The 26,084-nt window shown below is 41.3% G+C and overlaps 1 protein-coding gene across 2 annotated transcripts; it reads right to left on the bottom strand.

The window, feature by feature from the left end:
- Positions 1-327: 327 nt before the first annotated feature.
- ttyh3a (tweety family member 3a) lies at positions 328-26,084 on the bottom strand. 2 transcript variants are annotated; one of them, XM_008304114.1, is made up of 15 exons: positions 25,786-26,084; positions 25,147-25,366; positions 21,616-21,785; positions 19,745-19,856; positions 19,370-19,590; positions 18,440-18,535; positions 17,227-17,299; positions 16,245-16,320; positions 11,615-11,670; positions 10,857-10,949; positions 9,951-10,043; positions 9,128-9,264; positions 7,569-7,742; positions 7,053-7,128; positions 328-2,564 (listed from the first exon to the last, which is right to left on the bottom strand). In XM_008304114.1, the coding sequence occupies exons 2-15, from the start codon at positions 25,270-25,272 to the stop codon at positions 2,493-2,495; spliced, it is 1,575 nt and encodes a 524-aa protein (XP_008302336.1). In that variant the 5' UTR covers positions 25,273-25,366; positions 25,786-26,084; the 3' UTR covers positions 328-2,492. The 2 variants fall into 2 exon arrangements, with proteins under 2 accessions (XP_008302336.1, XP_008302337.1); XM_008304115.1 differs by having other exon boundaries at positions 25,147-25,362.

The following is a 26,084-nucleotide window of genomic DNA, read 5'->3' as shown; positions in this document are numbered from 1 at the left end:
GTTAAAAACTAATTTGTCTTCCTACAACAAAGTATCTCAGAAGAGTGAAAATAAAAACCCATTAAACACCACCAGCCGGCATTAAAACTCTCCCGTATAAACATGTAGAAGATCATCTGTTAAAGCCTTTATATTTCGAGATCATGTTTCTTATATTTTACAACAATTAACTTGCTAACAGTGGAGAAAATGGAAAGAAAAAAAAATGACCAGCATCCCTGTAGTAATTGGGGGTAACAAAGTGAAGTTTTGCTGCTACCTAGTGTCTGGTCCTGGTCAGGATGAACCTCCAGCAGAACCAGAAAGAAATCCAATGATCCTCTGTACCACAGTTAAGGTTTCTTTAATTTTAAAACACAGCATTCAAGCTCAATAGAACCACAGCTTTTACATGTACACATTTTAGAAATTGCAAAAATGACGTATATATATATAAAAAAAAATCTGATTACATCTACAGTGATTTTTTTCCCTCAAAAAAAAAAAAAAAAATCAATGAAAATTTCAAATCTATTCACATTAATGAAGCAACACGTTGTGCTTGCTACGATTCTAAGCTGAAATAATAAAAAAAAAAAACCTACGAGCAAATCAAATAAAAAAAAGGCTTTTAAAAATGTGAAATAAGCTTCTTGAGAAATTTAAAAAAATGTCAATTTCACCATGTTTTTTTCTTCTTCTTCATTTTGTAACTGTTTATAATCTGTACAACAGCATTGCATAACAAACAACAAAGAGAATATGACTACGACCCAAAAACAGAAAAAGACTGCATCAGTGTAATAATGCTGAACAGAGCGTAACTGGTTTGTATGAAAAAAAAAAGTCAGGCTCAATATTCTCATTTGATTGCACAGGCAACCAGGAGCTGTCCACTGTACAGAGTATCGAGATAGTAAAGAAAAAAAAGAGTTGTGCTTAACTTGTTGGCACAGTCTCCACGTCGCCTCTTGCACTGGTCACAAAGCACATCTAAGAGAAGCAAGCTGAGGCGGCGCAAGTACGAACATCACTCCACGTCTGAAGGTTTGTCATGCTTTAGGAGAATTTCCACATTTTACAGAGAGAGCAGAGTTGTCGCAATCCCTTCACTGCATCCACTCACCCCCCTTCTCTGCTTTTCATTATAAATGCTAAAACACATTTGTGAGACACCTTGAAGTTTCTCCTGGAAATCCTCTCCACATGTACAGATTTTCACATAAATCCAGGATGTTCTCTAAACTGCTGCGTTCTCTAGAGAAGGTCGTTGCCAGAGGATGTGAGAGTGGACAATCCCCGGTTCTGTTTTAGGGAGATGAGCTTTTTAAACTCACGGGAACATGAAGAGCATAACAAGCAGTTGGGTGAAGACAGGGGGCACCGCAAACCGTCTGAGCGATAATATTGTGGAGGACAAAAATTCACACGCCGTCCTCCTCTGCGTCACCGTCGTCCGTAAAAAAAGGTTCTGCTGCCAGTAGTACATTAAAAAAAATCTTCTTTTTTTTGTCGAACTCACCACAGTTCTTTTGTATTTTTTTTTTCTTTCTGATGAAACATCATCAAGCTGCTTCCATCCTGCACCACCTTCGTCCAAATCAAATCATGTGCCAGCTTCACAAGTTACAGTCACTGCTGTGGGCTCATCGCACTATTTTTTTTTTTCTTTTTAAATGCCACAGGAAATAACAGTGTCCCGAGAAGGAAAAAAAAAACCACTACTTCTATTTCAGATGACTGTAAGACGTGCAGTAAACTGGTCCCGGACATTAAGACAAAATGCAATACACAGTAATCTGAGTGTGTAAGTCGACATGAACTTGCGTTTCAAGCTCCACAAGCAGAGAGAAGTCCTGAGGAACTGAGAGTTTGTAAATCAATCTATACTACGACACAGTCTGACCTACGTTGGGTACGTGAGAAATTGTTGTCTACACTTCAAGTGAGAAGAAAACAGTGGATTCCTCCTGTATATGTGTGTATATGTGTGTGTGTGTGTAAAAGGCGTTTCTCTCCCACAGTAACGTCAGAGTGTGGTACAGTACTTTACAAAACTAAGCAACCAGTAGTAGTCAGTGTTAGTCTAGGAGCGCTTCCACAGTCCTCAACACTGCAATGCCTTGTTAGAAGTGACACACAGAACATGTTGTGGTGCATTCACGTGTGAAGAAGGAGAGGAAAAAATATTTTTTTAAAAATCTCCATCACATCTGAGCTGCAGTTAATTCCCAGCACCGATTCTTGGCAGAGTAAACATCAGAGGAAGGAGTGCGGAAAAAAACTATCTGCGCTCCTGACGCGTGAGATGATGGATGTCCTCAAGTTTTGCTTCAACCAACCAGCGAAAGCACATTTGGTTTCTTCTATTTTAAGACAGTTAATGGTGGAGAGAAGCAGAAGAGACTGGATGGGGGAAAAAAAAAAATCCTATATGAAGAGAGGACTGAAGACTGGATGGCTGAGTGGCTTCAGGAACGTCAGTGCTGCGGATGGGATGAGTCCAGTGGTGTCTAGTGCGCCGGAGGGTTGTTGGGATCTGGTCTGCTGTTGGCCAGGTACTTTGCCCGCATGCTGGAGGTGTACTGTGAAGAGAAACATGGGATGAAAAACATGCAACATGGCTTCACTGTTTATAACTAAAAGAACTGATTTCAAGTAGTACACATGGGATAAAAATTTGGTTTATAAAACAAATTCCATGTAGGATTTTCCTCCTTTGTTATCTGGCTAAAATGGAAACACACAGGTTTTAAGCTGGAGAACAAAAAAAGCATCTGGTAGTAAACAGATTTCAAGTGCTTTGTTGAGTAAAGAAGAAATCCCTTCTGCTAAATAAAACATCAAAAGCAGCAGCAGAGGAGCGTGAAAAGACACAGGTTGGACATGCACAAAGAGGCACTGCAGAGCACAGCTCATTCAACAGATGAGAGAAAAATCCTACACAGGTTACCTTTCAGACACTCCAGAGCGCTGGAATCTAACGGGACGTTAAATGATTCAAATACAGAAGCGACGTCACAGAAACAGCTACAGAAGACAAAGACGAAAGAATACAAGGAGCTGCGAAAAATGTTAAACCAGCCGGAGTTTGAGCTATATGGCTTTTTTTTTTTTTTTGCTGTCACCCTTCGTGCACACTGGCAGGGCCAGACAGTCGTTTAGGATGCACTCATGCATTTACAAGCACAGAAAGGCTGCATTTCACACTCTGGTGGAAACACAAAGTTGACTTTCAGTTGGACAATATTACCCTTCAGAGCCATTTGGACAGCCTGTTGAGGATGTGGATGGGGAGTGTTTGTTCCCATACAGGCTGAAAACACCATCACTTACCTTGTGTGTTCAAGAAGAATGTGCATCATTACTACGGCCATAACAAATGTTCATTTAACTCAGGATTACTCTCTTTGTGGATACAATGTGACAGAAAAGTGCAACGTGCTTGTTGTAATTTCTCACAACCAAAGTCTTGTTTTGTCAACCCAAAGATATATAGTCTTGTTTTTTTTTATACAGTATAGAACAGTTATAACACTGGTGTTAGTTTACTGATGCACCAAACATAGAACCAGGCTAATCTGGATCAATTTAGTCACTGTGTACAAGTTCTACAGGGAAAGCATTTTTTATGAGCACTTTACAGTTAATCTGCATATAACACATGTTCAGGATTTTACTGTTCAGCTGCTTTTTACAGTAAACGTCAGGAGGTCTAGAAAAGCTGACTGTATGTTTAACCTTCTGAATCCCAAACAGTTTCTCTCCAGTTTCTCACTGCGTTCCCCTGTTTAGTCAGAAAGTTCCAGAATTGTGGTCTTCATGTCAGAAAGTTAAACATCCGACAACTTTTTTCTGTTTTTACTCTTTTGAGTCTGATAAATGATTTTGGAGATTGGTTTTATTTAAAGATAACGTGTATTTTAAACCAGTTGGCGTGTGTTGGGGTTAAGAAGGTTAAGACATTAAAATCAAAAACATTTTCCAGTTTCAGCTCAGACTTTATGACACTCCATTAAATGAATCTTACTTTCATAAATCTACATTAAATCCTCCATGATTCAGTCGCACTCTGACCAGCACTAAAGACCGAGCAGTTGGTGAGTTGCTCCCCTGTATAGCTCTTGTTAGCTTGTTACTACATTTCCTGGCAGAAACGGTAGTACGGTGTGTTGTATTTGATTTTTTTTTTTTATTAAATGCTAGGTTCAGTGCGCTGCTGCACAAAGCACAGGACAGAAGCTGTATGTTGATGCTATTTTTTGTTTAAACATAATTTTGTGTTATAGCAAATTTCCAACCACATCGTGGCCCATATTAACAGAAACATGCCTCAAATATCTCTACTTTTATTAACCTACAAATCATCTTAATAATAACAGCAACATTTATAATTGCAAGACAGAAGTCAGCTGATTGATGCTACCAAATGTAGAAATAAAAACACATCAGCAGAACATAAGGGGTGCCTTTAACTGGCATTTCTTTGCTTTGCACAGTCTGAAACTAGATCCTAAAGGCCTTAAAAATACAACTGTGTCATGTTTTAGTCGTAACCTTCATGAGTTCAGCCTAAAACCCAAGAATCAAGACAAAGCAGATCCACACGTTCAGCGGACTGGATTAATGGCTGCATAATTTGATGCTGACTTGTCATTGACTCATAGGTCACAGTGAGCCTCAGGGCAGAGTTACAGCTTCACATGTTCCTCCCAATACATCTGTGGTGCAGGGGGAAGGCAGACATGCAGCCCAGGGCCACAGGAAACAAACATCAGGTGAGACACCAGGTGGGACATTTACAGTAGCAAGAGTCAGGACAGAGAGGGAGTGGGGGGTGTGGGGTCCATCGGCCCCAGTGGGATCTGAATACAGGGTAAGTAAAGCTGGGAGTTTGGGAGGTGGTACAAGGGAGGAACAGGCCAGCAGGTGGAGGAGGCGGGCATGTTTTGTACCTGTTAGCTTAGCAGATGAGGTTACCAAAACGATCTTGAACTCTCCGAAGGCTTTAACTGCCAGCAGTGACCGCTGTTACTGTCCGCGGCAGTCAAATACAACTGTATGGATTCGCAGGAAAAAAAAAAAAAAAAAAGACGACAAGAAGAGAGTATAGAGAAGATAGACATAGCAGTGGCGAGGTCCAGGCAGACACACAGACACCAGGGAGAGCAGGAGCTCTGGTGGAGGTTCAGGCCAGGTGGGGGCAGAAGGGAATAACTGAGTTTGGCTCTAACATTGCTTCAACAACTCTTCATTTGGAAAGAAAACAAAGAATCCTGCACACAGTCCAACACCTCAAGGATGTCCTGTTGTTCTCAGACTTTCATCAGGCAAAACTGATCTGGGCAAACACAGCCATATAAATGTGTAGTGCTGTTTATGGATGATAGGCAGCGTGCAGGGTTTTCTATTTTGTTTCCAGATGGTATCAAGTAAAGGACAGAAAATGCTGTAAGATTTACGTCAGGCGACAGTTTTATATTGAAGTCTATCCATCATCTATACCCACTTAGCCTTTGAGCATCGTCATGGGGGTCAGAGACCTATCCAAGCTGACATTAGTGAGAGGTGGGCTACACCTTGGACATGTCAAAAGTCAATCACAGGGCTGACACACAGCGACATAGAGCGACATACGACATTCAGGCTCACACTCACACCTCCTTCAGAGTTGCCAGCTAAACTACCCTTCACATTTTTGGACTGTGGGAGGAAGTTGGAGCACTCTACTGATACATGTAAGGATTGTTGTTGCCTCCCCTTCAGTGCTACCAGAGAAGATGCTCAGAGAAATAAGAGTTCTGGATGAACAATGGTCTCTACTGGTTCTCAGACCCCCCAATTTAAATACTAGGTCTTGGATCAAGCTTCATGCATCATAACAAAATGATGTGTCCATGTTTTTAAGTTTATTTTTCAGTAGCTTATAAAGCTGGACAAACTCTTGTAATGAGGGACAGTGAAAAATATAGAGACCAGAATTCAGAGTAGTTAACTGGGAGACTTTTACAGCAGGAACTGTTCCTGGGAACCAAGAACCTTTTGAGAAACTCAGGAACTAAACCTGGTGGGTCCTGGTGGTTCTGCTGGGGATAAAATATGGTGATCAGTCAAACAGACACCACAGCTGCTTCAACTTCTGCATCGCTTGGTTCAGGAAACAAGGACGCACTTTATGACTTAAAACCAACTGGAGCTTTTCTTGATGTTCATTGAGGGGGAAAAAAAAGAAATGCAGGCGTGAGATGCTGCAAACGTTAACTTAAACAGCCCCATAATCGTTTTTTAAGTTTAAAGTTTCCATTGCGGTGTAGGATCCAACGGCTTTGACAAATAGAAGTTACTGGATGCAAGTCTTATATATGAGCAAGTAGAAAACAGAGCGATGGAGGGCTGTTACGTTGACTATGTGGTGAATTTTACAATGATTTTAAAGAAGAGAAGACTGCTCCTCGAGAGGACAGAAAAAACGCAGCAGTTTTTTAAGGGCTGCTAAGAAGTACATAGGCCCTGAAAACGGCTCTACGGGGGCTGTTCTTGCTGTCCGAACATGCACAAAGTTTCAGGCTGCCCTAAAACTCGCTGCAAGTTCCTGCAGTGTAAAACTCTGAAAGACACGGTTGTCTGTTGAAACACATTTTAAATAAATATTGAGAGAAAAAAGAGAGAGTAAGAGTGTGAATGAGCTGAGAGCATGACTGGACAAGCAAAAGGGAGCTATGGTTAACCAAACTTTAATTCAGTCTCACTTTTCAGTCTCCATTCCTGTCTTTTTATGTCTCCTTTTCATTTATTTTTAGAATCAATCTAACTCATGCAATATCAAATACAAACATTAACATGATGCCATCAACAATTTTAATTCATCATTCTGCTTAATCTACAGATTTCTTCAGATTTAGTAGAAACTCAAACAGGTTAGTTCCTGAGTTTAGCTCCTCTGGTTTGGCAGTTCATAATATAATGGTCAGACAGGGATACAAGAAGTCAGTCCCTCAACAAAAGGCTGTCAAATGACCCAGAGGTGTTCCTAAAGATTTCATTTTTTTAAAAACAGGGAATACAACACTTACCGAGGGGGGAGGAGACTCTCGTCCTATCAGAGGCGTGTTTTCACAGCGAGAGTTCTGGAAGTTGGCATTCTGAGCCCTGTAGAAGAAAACACAGAGATATCAAACACAGGAGCACAGTGTCAGTCTCTGCATGCTGTTTTGAAACAATATATTGGAAGCATTACACTCTACCAGTCAATCACTGAGGCTTTACAATACAGCGGCAGAAACTGAGGTATCCCCTCCCCCCAGTTTCCCAAACACTGAGCTTCAATCCTGGGGCTGAGAGATTTAGGTTTCACAGGCCTCACAGCTGGAGAGCAACAGCTGCATCTGCTGCACACAACATGAATGTCTGTAGAAGAACTAAGCTTCTCTCTGGGGACGTATAAACATACTCCTGAGTACATGACGTATCTAATATCAGCCGCACTGTGCAAAATCTGGGTGTGAAAATAAATTATCTACCACTTCTGCCTTTCACTCAGTGCGTGTGTCCATTTCAATTCAGAGTAGGTTGTACCAGCGGTGTCTTACATGTACTCTGTGACAGGTGCGTTGCTGACGGTGTGGGCTGCAGCAGGGATGGAGGTCTCGCTACCGTAGCTGCTGCCACAGCTGTACAGGCTGGGCATGTGGACCCGGTACAAGTTATCATGGTTTTGTCTTCCTCCGTGGCTCAGAGACTCGTCCTCACTGTCCTCCTCGCTCCTGCAAAGACCACACAACACCATATAACCGCCACCAGGGGGACCCCCTGTCCCATCCCACTGATGACAAAGGAGCATAAAAATGCCACGTGGTCACATTTTTCATTTATTCTCAGTCACGTTTTGATTCGATTTCATCACCGCCTCAGGGAGGGAAAAGATGAATTCTGCACTGTTTAAAGCAAAGAAGACATCATTTTTTCCCCTGATTTTAATAAAACAGACCCAAACTATAAAAATAGACTTGTGCACTCAGTTCAGTTTCTGCAAAAGAGCACTATTTTTTTCAAGAGCACAATGAACATTTAACTGCCAAATAAAAGCAGCAGTCTTCTTTGTAACAAGGAATTTCAATTAATCAACTTGCTTCTTCTTAAACAACAAAGTGCATCAGTGTACGCAAGATAATAGTGCTCTGAACATGATCTATGAAAACAGACAACAATGACACATCATGGAGCCTGTCTCCCTCTAGTGTTCATGACTTTCCTTCATATCTGAAGCATGAGATCATAGAATCACACTCACTGAACTTTAGAATACTTCTATTCACTTCTGCATGTTGGGAAAAAAAGGAACATTCATGTGTCTACAACATCAAAAATACTCAGTAATAGAGAACATAAATCTTGATAATGACATAAAGTTGTGATTTCAGATGGGGTAAAATAATCAACCTTAACGCATCATTACAACAGTACAGCAGAACAAGCTCAGCGGGGACCACTGAGAAAAACAGACTGGTGGCGTGTAAGCCTTTGCTTTACAACAGGAAGCTCAAGCTGAGCTCAAACTGATGAACATGCCCCCCAATGATAAGGAGGGATCAGTTAATTATGTGGAGCAGCTGAGCTGACGGCTGTGCCTGGGAAACCACTTTCTTCGTATCCATCCTGCAAACCTTATCTGCTGCTAATAGGACAAAGAAATCAGGATGATTTCACCCTTCTGCTGCGGAAAACGACACCAGCTCAGGCGGTGGATATGATAGATTTAGGCCAACTCTGCACAATTAGGGGGGATAACGGGAAGTAATCTATTTGAGGAAGCAGCTGGAGCCTTCTGGACTTGTCCTGGTGGTAAACACAGCCGGTCTTTGAATAGCAAACAACTATGAGTCCTACAGACATAAAAAAAAAAACATGTTTCTCTGTCTGTGTACATTTTTTTCCTCAATCACTTTTCTTCAATCCTGTGCCGTGTAAAAACATGAGGGTTAAAAGAAACGCTATGAAACCATAACTAATTAATGGGCCTTTCCTCTTAAATTATTTCTCACTGTATACGCAGTCCTGCATATAAACTCAGCCAAAAAGCTCTTGGGCTGGTTCCCATGTGGTTGTGAGGTGGGGGGTGTACGCTTCACAAGTACAGTGGATGTCTTACCGCTTGCCCCGCCAGGTGTGAGGCACACTGCAAACAATCGAGCTGAACATGAGAGCGGTGATGAAGGAGAAGAGCACGAGGTAGATAAGGCCTTCCAGTCCGTCATAACACAGTCCTGTCATGGCTTGGACGTAGTCCTGCAGCAAGAACAGGGACCAATTTCAGCCTGCATTCAAACATCTAAAGCATTTAAGGAAAGAGTAAAATAAAAATGCACATGCTGAAAAAGGGGTCTTTAAAAGGCATCCGCTGTGATTCTCATTTAAACTAGGTCAAACCAATAAGCTCACAGTCGGCAAACTCGAGGGAAGGCAGTGGGGCAGTGGATTTTTACCTTCATTTGAAAAGACGCAGCACATTACCAGTAGAATCTCCATTCTGCATGCAGCAGAAAAATGTTCTGTATTCAGCTCAAGATAGTTACATTTTCAGAAAATAACTGGTGGTAACAGGGTGAGAGAGAAGGCAGAACAGAAAGCAACAAGAAAGTGCTACACTCGCACGTGTGCACTTGGAATTTAGAAGCCACTCAGGGACAATCCCCCAAATCATAGCGATAGCCAAGTACTTGTCATTCAGCCAAATTCATAAACGGTACACAGCCAGAATCAGTTGGACAAGAACTTGCATACAGGAAGGCAGATGTTATTCATACTGACAGGTGTAGTCAGCTGCACAAGCATGAAAGATGGGTTGCTTTATACAACTAAGCTGCACTACAAAGATGTCACAACAAATCAGTCCCCGGGCCCTTTTTCATCAGACATCGAGCAAGCCTACAGTAACACTGTCGTAGTTTGTAAGTCTTCTTGTCCGTGCTCACCATGTGCAGGCTGCGACAGTCCACCAGTGCAGTGAGGTGATGCAGGCTGATCTCTGTGGTGTTTAATATCCCCTGGATCTCTTCCAAGCTTCCCTGGAAATCAAGGAAGGGGAAGAAATACATTTGGAGTGTTGACTGTTTACTTGAAATTCTTGGGAACTTTGTATGTTTGATGTCATGATAAACTTCGACGAAGGAATTTGAAAACTAAATAAATCAGTATTTATGACAAAAAGCAGCAATACAGTAAGTGACAGTCTCCCGCTCCTGCCTATGAAAGAAAGAACGAGAGCTGGGTGTGTGAATAATTACAAAAAGAAAGCAAAAGTAAAGCACTTTTTTTTTTACACGGTGATGAGTTCACTGATTATTCATTCTGCACACATTTATCAAGGATGCATCTGTCATCAATTTACAGGAGTACAGTAACTAGAGCTGAAAAGGCAGATTTTAATGTATGATACATTTTAATGGACTGTTTGCCTTTTTTTCCTCTGGTTCCCATTTTAGCTCTGGCTGAAAATACGTCTGATTGCCTGATAAAAAAAGTTTCCACGACCTCAGCAAATTTCTCTGTGTGGGTACGTGAAGTGAAATATGCCTCTCTCTGTTCCCAATGTCAGCTCTCATTTATGCTTCTGTCAACACAGAGCAAGGACCAGCGCTGGACAATACCACAGTGTTGTATTGACAAGAGCCAGTGAAAGCCTAATGCAGCTAAATGGACATAATGCAGGTCCCAGGTGGGCTGTCAGCAGATCTTTATGTAGACAGGTGCACTTCACTTCTCTGTAGGTCAGTCAGGTCCCATTCACTGGGATACTCTGCTGCCATCCCAAACAGTTACAGCTACCCTGTAATGTGGCACTTGTAGTAATGAGCGTATTGACGGGGCTGGAAACGTACCTTGGTTTGTGTGTACTCTCTGGTGGCAGAGCGCAGCAGCTCAGACACATCGTCCTGCATCTCCACTAATGCTTTGTGGCTCCCGGAAAGCTTCTGAAAAAAGGATGAATACTGTAGCAGCCCAGCACATCTCAGAAGCATTTCCATTTTTTAAAATCATTACCAGAAGCCTTTCGCTGCAGTCTCCTTTTGTAGCCAAGTGGATGTCTTGTGAAATCATGCTGACAGCTTATAGATGTGAGCTGAAAGGCTTATATACTGTATATATAGCTTCCATTCCTTTACAATTGTACTAATAATAGACGCCTGGACTTCAGCAGCACTCAAAAGTTTTCATTTATTCATGTGGCTTGAAAGACAAAAATGTACGGAGTCCATTAAAGGAAACCATAGTCTGACAATAAAAGTGACATTCTGCTTCTGCACAACATCTCTCGTGACTAAAACACACCCTTTGAAGCGGGCGCATGCTATCGGCACGGACACATATGAAAAGCCGCTCTGCGTCAGTTGTCCTGCAGGCAGAATGGGAAGCATTGTGCTACTGCATGGAAAAAAAGGCTTTCTTTGAGGCAATGGGTGTGACTCATAGTGCCCACTTGCATTCTTACTAATTACAAGGTCATATATCATGCAGAGAATATGTCTATAATACTGCGTCTGCTGGCATCTGAGTATGATGAGAATTAAATTATTTGACTTGACAGGTTAAAATACTAAAAATGCAAAAAATAAATTCAGTAATTTTTGCAACAAACCTGCTGGAAGGGGTTAGTTTGTTCCAAACTGCAACTAAGGTAGTATTGCAATATTTCTGTAAGACAGGAAGAAGAGAACATAACAGATTAGTAAAACCACAACTGTTCACATATAGAGTTGCAACTCAAACTGTTGTTTTTCTATGAAATAATCTAATGATTATTGTTTTACTGTTGCAGTTACTCAGAACTCAGCTTCATGTCTTCAAAGTGCTTGTTGTATTCAAAACATGGTCAAGAACACCAAGAAATGCACCTTAATACAAAGAAAAGAATAAAATTCCTACTGAAACAAATCCCAAATATAAATTACACGATGAGTCAATTATTGCAACAAAAAGTTAAGAATTTATTTTCTTTTGATAGATTCAGTGACTTCAGCTTTATTCACATGCAAAAGCCCATCGGCGCAAGAGCCAATCCCAGGAAATGTACATCTACTTTTGTTTGTGAAGCGTTCTTATTAAATCCAGATGCTATGACATTTCAAAGACATGACCCCAACATCTTATGAAGCCAACACACGATTGCTTTAAAGAACTGAGTGTGGTAATGGTCAGAGAGGTGTATGCAGTGTTTATGGACCAGAAGAAGCTCCACTGTGTTCACCAGCTAATGTGAGTGGTAAGTGCCACTCAGCTAAACAATGAATTGAAACACACAGTAAAATTCTGTAAAGCTGATAATTTGATATACTATCAGAAAAATTATTGTTTATGGCCACTTTAGGGAAACATAGTCACATCTTAATTCTGGTATCTCTTATTCCAGGGGTTCTCAACTGGTCTCACCCTGGGATCCACATTTTCCCATGGTCATTAAGTCATGACCCAATTTTTTTTAGGACTATTCGGAGATCAAAATTGATATCCCGATTCCAGCACAGCGAACAAATAGTTGGCTATTAGGCTATTCGGGTCCAGCCCTCGTATGAAAATCCACATTTTAAATACTCCGGGTCATATTTTCGCTTTGCCATCTTGCATCCCAACATCAACACAAACTTAAAACAAACATCAAACAAACTATGGTTATCATGCCTGTCAAAATAAAAGCTTTTTCAAAATAAAAAAAAAAGTCCAACCTGAGACGCACATTATATATTGTTTAATTTTGACCAGCTGTCCGCAACCCACCCAGAACAGATCTGCGACCCACTTTTGGGTTGCGACCCACCAGTTGAGAACCCCTGTCTTATTCCACATGCATTTGCGCTTTGCCTGCATCAAGTCACTTCTGTTTTTTATAAGAGACCAAGAGATGTTATATTTTCTAGTTGTGTCTGATTGTGTTTCCTGCTGTCCTCTTAGAGCTCCACTCTAACTGTGCGCCCGTTGAGCTAATCCTGAGCTCTGAGGTGAAATGTTCCAAAAGAATAAAGTTCACACATGCTGTAATTGTATGAATGCATGTGTTTTTCCCTGAGCACAGCAGCTCTTGAACAACAACGGAGCACACAGCCAATGAAAGGCTTAGGTATAACCCTTCTTACTGCACACTGAATCCTGGAAAACAACACAAAGGCGATTACATCTCTAGGGTTATTGTTAAGTTACAACATGACCAAACCTGTATGCTGCTCACAGCACACTATGAACTATGAAGATTATAGTTAAGGTTTTGGACTTTCACATGCTATTACCAGCCACTTAAGTTAATTTAAACTCACAGCAGTGAGAAGAAGTCATTGAGCAATCATTGCACATGCAATGAAACACTGTGAGAACACCACCAGCAGCTTGACACATGCTGCTAGTGACGTCCAAACTCACTGCTGTGTCAGGAGCTTGTTTCCCACACAGATGAGCATGAGAGAAGAATTTCCGGCAATGAAAAGTACATATCAAGCTGGCCTCTGTCGGTCAGCCCCCACAAATACACCCACACTTTAATATCAGGAAGAGCAGATTTCCTGAAGTCCTGTGGATGGAAGTAGTGATGTCTCATCATGGGGCTAGAATCATTTTTTTTGCGTCACTTAGTATTACCACTGCTGACATTCGGAATAAAGTATACCTGCTGCCAACATACAGTAACTCAAAATAAGAATACAGGAAGCGGCCTTGTACAAATCTTCTACATTTTCTTGCCACTGCAGCAGAAAATGAAGAATGTGTTGTGTTCTCAGCTCAGAACTGAAGACAAAACAGAGGTATTGTTTTGTATTATGATCAGCCTGATTGACCAGTGAGCCACTGCATCAGGCTACTGCCACAATAAAGCTCGTTTATTGGACAGAGAATTGGCATCCAGTCACCCCATCAGATTAGATTTTGGCAGAGTAAGGCAGTCAGAACTAACATGGTTTCAGTCCCTGGATCTTCAGTCAAGTTGCTCTGTGAGCATTTTTATTTGTTTTTTTTTTTTATCATAATTGGGGAACTGCAGGAAACCAGAGGGGTGCACTACAAAGCAAGCTTGACAAAGTTGAGCTTTCTTTGTGTGACAAAACCTAAAACCCCAGGCAGAGATAATACATATCACAGCAGTGGCCAACTTCATTTGTTAACCTAGTCTTTCTTCACCAGGTTCGGTGCACACTCCCATAAAAGGAGGCCTTTGATACGCCATTTAACTCTTCTTTTGCACAAAATGGACCAATAGCGTGTCAGACAAGAGAAACGTGTTATAATAATGGAGAGGTGTGAAGAACATAACATGGCAAGAAGCAAAGTTACTGCAAATGATGCAAGAGAGACAGCTGGCAGAAAACTGTTAATCGTGTCAGTTAATCTATTTATTTTATGACACATTGCTGCTGACTTCTGATATAAAAGCAGTACATTAGAGCCCCTAAATATTCAACATGACACTCAATATTCTCTGTGATATGCCAACAGATGAATCACTTTTCTAATTTGTGTTCTACTAGCTGCACCAAACTTGGCATAAAATCAGGAACAAGCATAATGTACGGCTTCATTCGATGGCATTAATAACGTTCAGCTCAACAGGTTTGCACGTATTATTTATAGTATTCCATTAGCTGAGAATCTCCATCACTTATAGGGAATTTTATGAGATAAAGAATTGGTAAAAGTGGGCTAGCTGTGACGCATTAGTTGCCACTGTGATCTAGCCAGGTTAAAAGAGAGCCACCTTCACGATACTCAAAACTGTGGCTTCAGGCTCAACATACTTTGTTAACCCATTAGTCTCACTTCACAGTACACCACTCAGATGTCAACCAAACTAAACAAGCAACTGGTCACAAGGAGGCTAACATCCTCCCACTGAGCGAACAAATCCTTATACATAGCTGTTTTAAGTACTGACAGAGATACTCAAGTTTACGATTTTGTAATTCTAGTCCTCGGCTTGGAAAAACCCTGCACCATTTTCAGACATGCTGCTCACCTTTGTCATTTGTCTTGAAACAAAACCATCAGAGCACTAGATGAACACTGGCTGCAACAGCACACACTACACAGATTCAATTTTTAGGCAAAGACCCAAAAAGTCTGATAAGAAGAAGAGAAAGAAAAATAACAGCAAGGGTTGTTGAAATGACGCATGTTCAAGCAAATATAGGAAAATCCAGGGGAGGAAAGCAATAAATCCAATTTCATAATAACACTCTTTATGCTATCCAGAGATTTATCTGGTGCAAATTCAGGAAAAGCTGTGAAAGGAAAATAAACTAGAGCTGAATTTCAAAGGCTGAAGTCAGGAGAAGTACCACTAACCAAAACTTAAAAGACAATAAAGTCTTGTGGTTCTTTACCATGTGCTGTGTTTTATGTTATTTTGCATTATCAGCATAACAACAAGAAACTTAATGCGTTCATCAAAATAAATTCAAAAATCCAACAGCTGAATAGCTAACATCTGTCTAAGGGATGAAAACAGAACCAACAACCCCCATGCTGCCTGAATCAGCCTCGGGGCAAAATACAGCATTAAAGCTGTATCATAATACAGCTCAGTGCATACAGTAAGTCAGCCCTCATTGTTCACATTAACTATACAACACAGCATGTACAGCTGATGTCCCTGTTTCTGCCTAGAAGCTGGGCTCTCTTGCATTCAGCAATCGCCATGTTTCAGAGAACAGAGTAGAAAAAGACAAATTTTGTCCAATTGATATTGAAAAAGGACATCAAGTAGGCAGAGTCCTTGGTGCTGTTTTTATTGCTAAGCACCATCTTCTCATATTTTTTTCCAAGGACTGAAGAGGGTTGCAGGAAATATATTGTGTCTCTGATCCTCCGCTCCACTGCTCTTATCTCCCTCATACACTCTGCTTCACAGACACAAACCCCAGGCACTCTAAATTTTTCTCTTACGTGCATCCCATCATGGGACAGATTGGGCAATTACTAAAATGAGGCGTGTTAGAGAGGCTTCTGTACCGCTTAAAAAGGAAGCCCATTGCCCTTTGACCCTGCTGCAGATGTGGCGGTAATTTTTAGAGGCTTTTTATGGGCCGTGGATAAGACCAAGCCCAACCCTTCAGAACAATGTCATCTCACTGCTGCACAATAATCAGAGTATTGAGGCCAGAATGGGGGTGGAAATTAAACAATTCCAGCTAGCATGACTTTTATAATTTCACATGATTAATAGTCACCATTTTAAAGAGTTGGCACAGTCTTTACCACATGCATACAGATATTGGGAAGGATCATACCTTGATTGACGACTCTGTACTGGTCTGTCACTGTGGTGACATACGTATCAGGAGCAACACAAAAGTCACTGGAGGTCTAGAAAATACAAGAAAATGAAGGAAAATGAAGACAACTCACTGACATTTACCACTGCTTTCTTAAACCAAACAACTTCACAAACACAGCAGTAAATGCACCATCATCTCTGATGTAACATGCAAGGAATTGATTGCAGCTTTAAAAGCACTCTAACAATGTGACAGGCTGCTTCCATCTCAGCTGAGAGCAATCACACACACAAAAAAAAATTAAGCACATTTAGGTGTGAACAGTGTGATTCATCTGCAGAGGAGGAAATCCTCCACATGGATATTTAATTTGCATAAATAAAGATGAGAAACATTTTTTTTTCTCCCAGTGGAAAATATACTTAAAGATGGCTGTTTCAATTAAGTAATAACAAAAACAATATCTCAAATGTCTGGATTTATGGTGCTGTATTCTAGGTTTAAGTAGTTTTTATCCTTCAAGATTAAGCAAAATGTTCAGCTTTCTCCTTTTGTGAAGAATAGCTGCAATTTTCTGTCTGTAATACTAATCGCAGTAATTTTGTTTGTGATCACAGGTTTTAATCACCATCGTTAGTCTTGAGGATTTCTGGGAAAAGTGAGTGACAAGGAAAATAAATACAACTGTACATAGTAACACAACCTATAACAGCATGCCTGCGACATTTGTGAAACATGTACTTATTATAACTTGTAATAGCACTATCAGCAATACTAAATGTCCTATATGCTGTGCTGAATTGCATCACATCATGAAGGTGTTCCTATATTATTGCTTAACTGTACTGATTAGGTGAAATAAAATGGTGCTCCATGGCCAAATTCTGCAGTCACTGGCCGTGCACATAAAAACTGTAGTATCCAGTACCGTATTATAAACTGTGCAGTTCACAATACCTGGAAAACAGGATCATGCCCTGATGCACACACTTACCGCAGAGACGGCCAACTCCAGCCCCAGGGAGACCCAGCTGATTACCAGAGCCACTACACCGAACAAGCACACCCTGGGGAGAGCAAGCAGAGATGAGAAGTACCCTTTAACCAGCTGCGTTAGAGCAGCAACAATCGTATGTGCAGCTACAATTTCATACAAAAGAGAAAGAGAGACGTTAAAGGGAATGAAGTCGATAATTTAGTGGGTGTAAAGCCTAGTCATGCATTAAATAGGACCTTTTTTTTTTTTTTGCTTAATCTCCAAACACTGCTTTCAAATTGCACTGCTTTGCAGTTGCTATAAAGTAGGGCTGCAACCAAACAATAGGGAATTACTTTGAAACTACTGTATTTTAAGGTCTTTAAAACCTTTTAAAGAAGAAAATGACCAAAATCCCCATGGTTCCAGCTTTTCCAAAGTGAATATAAGGACTTGCTGACATCCTTAGTCTACATTTGTAAACTAAATATGTGTTTTGAATGGAACTTGAGACTTTTTTCTGATAATATCATGATCAGGCAATAAAGCAATAATCTCTAAACTGATCAAAAATTAAACTCCAAACACAGAAAAGGGGTAAAAGGAATAAAAAAGGACAGGAGCTCAGCATCAACAAACTAACACAACAGATTACACCAATTATTCAAGGTCACCTAAATACTTTTTCTTTTTTTGGAAACCATGTTGAAATGTGTTGAAAAAACACAAACAAAACAGCCTTAACAAACTACTGATTCAACTACCACAGGTGAACAAAAGATATCATTGTTGCAAGTATAGCTTAAGTTGTGTATTTACATATTTGGAATTGATATGTTTTCTTTGCCTGTGTCTGCCAATATGGCATAATCTGATAAAAAATGCTCAAAACTAAAAACTAACAAGGGTTAACGATAGCATAATTTTCTTTTACAGTCTTCCCTGAAATGACTGTGCAGTGTTTTAATGTAAAATATGAGCAAACCTGTCGAATTTAGCATGACAATGTCTTCAGTAATCATCAAAATACTGAGCGGATCATTATGCAGTGCTCATGTTAAATGGACTGGACTGCAGCTTTAGAGAGCTTGACTAAACTGTAATGACAAGGTGGCCCCGATGAGACGGGGGCCTCAAGTACAGTAATTGCCACTCAGTTAAAATGATTCTCGAGGGCAAAACAATTTTCCCTTAAGTGCTCTGGTGGCCATGAACTTGTGGTGAGACTCACCCAATAAGCGTTCCCTTGGAGTTGCGAATGAGGCCAAACAGCACCAGAAGGCAGATGAGAACGTCAAACAGTAGCAGGGTTATGTAGCCTAGCCACCTGCAACGACAAATGTCATTTACAACAAACCATTTATCGATGAAAAAAACAAAACAAGCTCTAGCTTAAAAGCGATTATAATGATCTCATGAATAGATCTCCTCTTAATGTACATCCAGTGTAAGTGATGTGAGGCAAAACAATTGCAGAGTTTATTTGAGGCTACTGTAATACGAGACTTCATCAATCTTATGAGCAACTGAATATTATTGTATGACAGATTATGAACCTGTCCTTCAACATATAGCTAACTTTAACATTGCAAACTCTCAATTTGTGCTACTTCTGTTTTAAATTGATGTCAGACTGTGACTCTCAATGAAAAAAATAGTGACTCATGTGTGGTTTCGCCTACATATTTATGATTTTAGGCAAACATCGCAGCCCGCAGGGAGTTGCACTAGACCGTCTGCAGGATTTTCAAACAAACTGGGAAACTCGATGCCGGTTTAAAATTCTTAGCAAGTCAGCTACCTAATGATGTGTTGAATAAGTAAGAGTCATTCCATCTTGTCTGTGCTCGCCTCTACTTCCTACTTTAGATTCACCGAGAAATTTTAAATCAGAAACACGTTCAACAGAGCGGCGCCGGCCAACACTGTGCCACTAGGGAAGTCATTTTTTAAAGCTTTGAGCAATATATGAACTCAGATGAATAAAAGCTTCACAATGAGTGTCTGCATGGAAAGTTTACTAAAGAAATTCAACATGAGATTAAAAAACCTTATTGTTGGTCTGTCTGTTGTCTGCAATACTCAAATGCTTTTTAGCACTGCTGCTGCTGTCACTGTCATTCCCATGATTAGTACTTGGACTCCAAAATTACAGTCTTACCTATACCAGTCATACAGCTCTATGTTGACGGCCAGTTCTTCCAGCGAGATGCTGTTGTTGTCCCAGAAGGGAATCTCCACCATCTGCCTGACCAACTCCTCCAGCTGGCCTTGCAGCTTTTGGATGATGGACAGGTAGTCGGCATGCTGTGCGTACTGGACCTCAAGCTGTTGCAGATCGTCTTCTACTGTCTGGTTCAATGAGGTTGTACTGTCATACACCTAGAGTCAACACAGGGGCACACAATGCCATGACAGACTTCAGAGAGGAAAAAAGAGATTCACCACAGAGCTCTAATGAAGCCAGGGACGCTCGTGGCAGAAGGAGGATGAATTATTAAACAAGTTGGCATAATTTTTGTGCTCCTGGTCTTACCAGCTTCTGCACTCCAGTGATTGTGCGGTTAGCATGGCGGAGGGAATACGTCAGTCGGTTCACTCCATCACAAGTCTCGCCGTTCCCATAGAAACCGACAGCAATGCCAGCGCTGAGGGGAGACAAAAGGAAGGGAGGGGAGACAGGGTGGTGAGGAGGAGGGATTAGCTAAAAAAGACACAGAGAGGAGACAGAGAAGAGAGCGAGCGAGGGGGACAGCTAGGCAGGGAGAGAGGCGTGTGAACTCTATATTAACCCTGTCGGTTCAGACCCCAGTCAACAGCCTCCTTTCAGCTTCGGCAGAAAGACTCCATACAGAACCATGGAAACACAGAGGAATGGACCAGCTATGCCCTAAACCCCACACTACGGCTGACAAAGGCTGTACTGAGGCAGGAGATCGGCTCTCATTTGCACAGACAGGCCTCATGTTGCAAAAAAAACAGCTCTGGACGCAGCATGGGCAACAGTTTCTCAAGGTACATCAATAAAATAATCATTTTTCCAATTATTTGATTGCAATTAATTGCAGCTTCATTGCAATTCATTCATTCACAGTAATATTTCTGTGTATGTTCTTCCTATTTCAGAGACAAAAATAAGCTCCCTTTCTGTACTCCAATAAAGGCTTGATGCTGATATCTCTTCCAGCGTTGCAGCTGTAGGTCTTTTTGGTGACCCCTATCCAATGCCACTCATCCAATGAGTGGATTTTATCAAGTGGAATGATGATAAGTGAATCGCTTAGAGTTGGGACGAACAGTGTTCAGCAAACAGCAGTCAGTGGACCGATGGGTTTCCCCCCCATCCTGGAGTGCTGCTAATCTCTTCCTCTCACACTTGGCTGTGTGAAAAAGGTGAACGGGAGCAGTTTCACAGCACAAACAAACCAAACTCCCCTGCTGTGAAGTGAACCTGTGGAAACTCCACACTGCTCTTTAATTGGAAAAACAGCATTTTAAAAATAGCTGAGGAAACACACACACACAAAAAAAATCAATCAGCCATTATTCCTAAAGTGGTGCAGTGCTTTGTGCAATGATGCTGAGCACAGACACACCACCAAAGAACAAAAGCAAAGCAAAACAAAACAAGGCACAAAAAAAATGTCTGATCTCTCCAACTTGGTCTTTCCTGCTTTCATGAAAACAGTTTGTGCGTGGGTACGAGCGCACACAGATACAGTGATTGTAATGCAGTTCTTGTACTCATCAGGTCCCCGAGCTCTTTGTGCTACTCTGAATCAACTGTGATGGCTCTCCAGTGGCCCATCAACAGGAGGAGGAAAACAGGAAACAAATGCTTATTCAAGGACAGAAGGCAAGCCCACATGGTAAAATCTCTCACCATCTACCTAAAAAAATAGAATAACATAAAGCTTAAACCAATCTGTATATAGCACTCACATAGGGCCGTACAGATACAGATAAGCAAATATAAATTCATGCAGCGCTACTGTACATTCCCAGCAGGAGCACTTTTGTGATTGCTCCAAACTATAGAAGTATGCAGTGATGAGTGTGGGTGTGAGTCCTGTCCATGGGTTTTCTGCTGGGAACACATTCTTTTGATTTTGCAATTTCATGTGAAAACAATAAGTAGAAATTAAACTGCTAAACTCTTCAAATGTGGCAATTTATTAAATTTGTACTGTCTATCTTATTACCAAGTTGCGTGGGATTATTGTTTGGATGGGTGTCTTTGAACACTCAAAACATCAAGAGGTGTTCAATCACACTCTCATATTCTGAAAGTATTTACCAGGACAAATTAAAATGTGATGATGTGTTCAATGAGAAGAACATGTAACTGTGCTTGCAGATCTGAAATCATGGACCAAATCTCCACCGTAGCCATGTGCTGACACTCACCTACAGACCAGCGTTGCGATTATGACACACCAGGCCGTGCAGCAGCAGTCGGCATTAGGCTGGTCTTCGTTTTTGTTTCGCCGGCAACACAGCCAAATGGAATAGAAGAGCAGGAACAGGAGGTCCAGAGCCAGACAGGCAAGCGCCACGCCTCCGATCAGCAGGATGGACTGATGGACAGAAGAGCAGAGTTATGGAAACTTCATCGCTGTTATCGCGTCCACGTCAATAACAATGGAGATAATGGGCTTACAAAGAGTCACACAGAGGAAAACCACATTGTTTGTCTGAAGAAGTCAGCTCCAAATATGTTTCCTTCTTATCTGTATCTTGTACTACAACTATTTTTACAATCCGGCTCTTCACTGGAAGCACTTTTGTTGATTTGTGAACATCATAAACTTTTACACTCTGCACAAAAAAGTAGCCTTAACTTCTGTACTAAAATAAAGCTGAAAGGAAATTTTCAGCCCTGGAGCAAGCTGTACAAACGGGAGAAAACTCTAAAATAGGCTGCTAAATCATTCCATGTTATTTGAAAAGAAAAGAGAGGTTGCTGTAATTTTTGATGAAACATCTAACAGCCTGTTCATTTAACCACAATAGATACAGACCCAATTGTGGGCATGATCCTCTAGAGACAACAGCAAAGACTCACTATAAAATGCTTATTTTAAGTGAGAGCTTTGCAAAATGCCGCGTGAAGAATGGGGATATAACCTCTCTCTGAAGACAATTAAAGCAAACACAATCCTCTGCGTACCATTGTCATCATTAGACTACACTGGCAGTGTATCAAAGCTAGCACTGGAGTGATATACAGTGCTGAGCGTTAACCCTCTCAGCAAACAGCAACACTTCATATGTAGGTCAGACAGAGGGCCTCGGTGCTCGCTGTATACTCCTGAGGATTCATGGCTGGGGCAGATCATCTAACCATCTTTGTTTTAAGGAATAACCAGTCTGTTTGTTCAGTTTTCCTCAACATGGCATGGCAGTGAATGACGCGCCCTGATAACCTATTCACTGCAGTGAGTGAACTCACTGAACAAACGAACAAGCCCAAAACATAGCCTTGGCAACACAGTATGTGGTGAGACTATCCCTGCTTTGACTGAGGACACGCATGAATGACAGACAAGCAAATCAGACACAAATACAGTTTAATGACTTGGCTCTTGCACGATGCTCCGCCTTGTGCAGCCAAGAGCAAAAACTATAGTCCTCATGCATGTTAATTTTTGATGCATCACCTCCATATAACAGCTGTGGAAAAGGAAAGAATGACAAATCCAATGGCACTCCAGGTTGCATCATCATGACGTAGTAATATAGTAAGCATGAACAGCTCAGCCATCTGGACAACTCAAGACTTCCCCTGAAGCCTGAATGAGAACACTGAATTTACAATAATTAGCAGCCTGTCATCACAGAAGGTTAATAATTATGGTTTGTAAGCCAGCCCACTGATGACCCCTTTTATGTGTGACGTGTGTCAGGATACATCTAAAAGAACAGAGATAATATGCTCAGACAGCTGGATTACATCTGAAAAAAAAAGTGCATTACTCCAATTTCTGCCACATATATTTCACACCTATAAAGTGATGTTGTTCCTATTGAACGTCTAGATGTACACACTGGGTGCCAAACACACACACACACACACAGCTGCAGCCATTATCCAGCCAATGAACCCTTTCTGTATCCTAAAAGGAGAGATGGACTATAACAACCATGAGGTGGCACAATGGTGGCCTTTTTCAGCAAATGGAGTCAAATGCCACAACAAGCAAGCAATATACTCCTTAAAATGCCCATTTTGTCTGAACTAGAGGCCATCCTTTCCATTAAGCAAAGGAGCCCGACAGTAAACATCAGAGACCCAGACATGTCAGTCCAAGCGGAACTCGGATGGTGTACACTTTCGTATCTCAGATTACTTCCATTTTCAAACTGAAATGCCAGTACAGGATCTAGCACATCACCACAAGGTGCTGACACATGTCTGGGCCGTGTCTTCCCGTTTCTCAGGAACCATGATTCACTTCTTGATTTTCCAAATCACTGTTTCGCAGTTAAAGGGAAACAGAGTGATCTTGTGACTGAGACTTTAACAGTTCACCCATGTCTAGATATTTTGCTTGTGTCAAAACTATCTTCTGTGTTAAATGACTGTTATTATTTTACCATCAAATGATTTTGGTTTCTTCTTGTGCCCTTGACAAAATAAACAAAAACTTTCCTTCTTACTAGACAACAGATGAACTCAACAGTTCAATCAGCTGCTCCGCTCCACAGAACTTAACATTTTTTAGTATTACTCAACTTCTGCCAACATAGCTCTCACAGATGCTAAAATATTTTTTTGTCAAACATAAAATCACAAAGATGGGAATGTAAACTACAGCTAACACTGTGCCATCTGGCACAAAGGACATTTGAAACTTTCAGATTGTATTTGTCAGACTCGGGCTGCAAGGTGGCGCAGTTGGTTGCATTGTTGCCTCGCAGCAAGAAAGTGCTGGTTCACGTCTCGGTGGGGACACCATGATCTTTCTGCGTGGACTGTGGGTTCTCAGGCTTCCTCCCACACAGTCTAAAAACATGTTGAGGTTAATTGGTGATTCTAAATTGTCCGTAGGTGTGAATGTGAGTGTGCTTGGTTGCCTGTCTCTAAGTGTAGCCCTGCAATCGACTGGCGACCTGTCCAGGGTGTCCTCTACCATTGCCTTGAGTCAGTTGGGATAGGCTCCGCTCCCCACCCCCTAGTGAGGATTAAGCGGTGTATAGATAATGGATGTATGGATGCATTTGTCAGACCCACAGGATAACAGGTGTCTTTGTCAGAATCAATCTATCGAAGGTCATAACCTGCACACCAACAAAGAGCCAGAACTAACTGAATACGCATTAATACTACCACTGCCATAGGAAAATGTAGCATTGCTTGACCTTTATTGAAAGATTCTATCTAATATTAATCAAGTGAACTAATGCCAGGCGGCTCTTAGCTGCTCATCAGACAGAGCAGACTCCTTCTTGACCCTTGCCTCCAATTTAACTTCCTTAATCTGAGCATACTATTTACGTAAATCTAATTCAGCAAAGGCCATGCAGAGTCCTAATGGCCCTTGTGTGGCGTAACAAACACTGATTCTGATTAGATCTTAAGAAATATAACACTGAACATCGCTGAGTAGGTCAGCTGGGGTGACAGGAATCACAGTATATAGTGCCAGCTGGCTGGTGTCTGGACAGGGTCAAGGCATGGATATAACAGCTACACACAGATGGTGACATGGATCAGAAGGTGAAGGGAAGTAACAGGTGCAAAGAGGTCATCCGTTGCCTAGTTTAAAAAAAAAAAAGAAGCTTGAATGTATTGTTGTATATGTATACAAAGTAAGGTGCAGTAGCATACACAAGTCATTACAACACTCCTGAAGTTTAGTTTTTGCAATCAAATAATCATTAGGCGTTGTCAGACCTTTGGGTGTGTGTAGGATGGCTTGTGAGATTGACTTTTACCTGTTGATACGTCCAGTCCTCTGGTCGGAAATCGCTGCTCGTTTGCTCGAACCTGAAGTTGAAGTGGGGGAGTCTGTGCAGCAGGTTGACCCACCATGGTGGAGAGTAGCTGACCACTGCTGCCATGGCGAGTAAAACCAACCAGATCCACTCAGCAGATAGGCAGGCGAGGATGCTCTGAAGTGTAAACAGGCAGGGGAATCCACCTCATACAGTCTGTCTGAGTCCGGAATGAGACAAAACAGAAAGCAGAATGGATCTAGCATAAGAAGCTAGCTTGGTTTAGACTCACTACTACCTGGTAAAGTTAAAATAATACACTTTGACAATCAAAACACGTCATTATTTACCCAAATGGCAACCAATTTGTCATTTAAAAGCTGCTAAAGCGACACTCTCTTATTTAGTAAGTACGACAACACCGTGCTAACTTGCCAAACACTGATGCAGCTACTAGCTTAATCTTTAACTAGTGGCTATAACCCTAATCTTAGCCGAGCGAGTTACCTTGTTAACCTGCCAAGTTATCTAATTTTGTGTTGCTAGCCCTGCTGTTGTAATGTTAGCGATAAAGTCATAAACGAAAAAAATATGTTAAATTTAGTTTAGAAACAGTCCGTCGTTTAAAGGTAGTTATACCCGTAATGTAGGTTAGCTAGTCTGCTAACGTTAGCCGGTGTAGCTGCTAGTTAGTTGGTCCGCTGAGACTCGAGCTCGAAGACGAATAACAAGAAGAAGTGTCTTTTGTTCCTCTTGACATTCTGCTCCTTGGTTCGTTACATCCCCGTTTGCTGCTTTGGTAAATCTTCACTTCATCACTTGCAGTTGTATTCCGCCGCAACAGCTCAAACCAGCCGCTCCGAGTGAGACATCCATCCAGTTATTATTGGCGAGCAGGAGGACTGAAGCCAACACGGCGACCGTTCACGACATTCACC

Source organism: Stegastes partitus, unplaced genomic scaffold (genome assembly GCF_000690725.1).
Source record: "Stegastes partitus isolate 25-593 unplaced genomic scaffold, Stegastes_partitus-1.0.2 Scaffold2139, whole genome shotgun sequence".
In the NCBI taxonomy this organism is placed as follows: Eukaryota; Metazoa; Chordata; class Actinopteri; family Pomacentridae; genus Stegastes; species Stegastes partitus.
This window is presented reverse-complemented; position numbering and strand designations above follow the sequence as displayed.

Bases quoted from the DNA above. Each gene is read 5' to 3' on its own strand.
- ttyh3a (XM_008304114.1), bottom strand. From the start codon at position 25,272: ATGGCAGCAGTGGTCAGCTACTCTCCACCATGGTGGGTCAACCTGCTG. The intron at 19,591-19,744 runs GTAAGACCAGGA...TGTTGACTCTAG, and splicing joins TCACTGGAGTGCAGAAGCTG to GTGTATGACAGTACAACCTC. The intron at 16,321-17,226 runs GTAAGTGTGTGC...TGTATTTTCTAG, and splicing joins TGGAGTTGGCCGTCTCTGCG to ACCTCCAGTGACTTTTGTGT.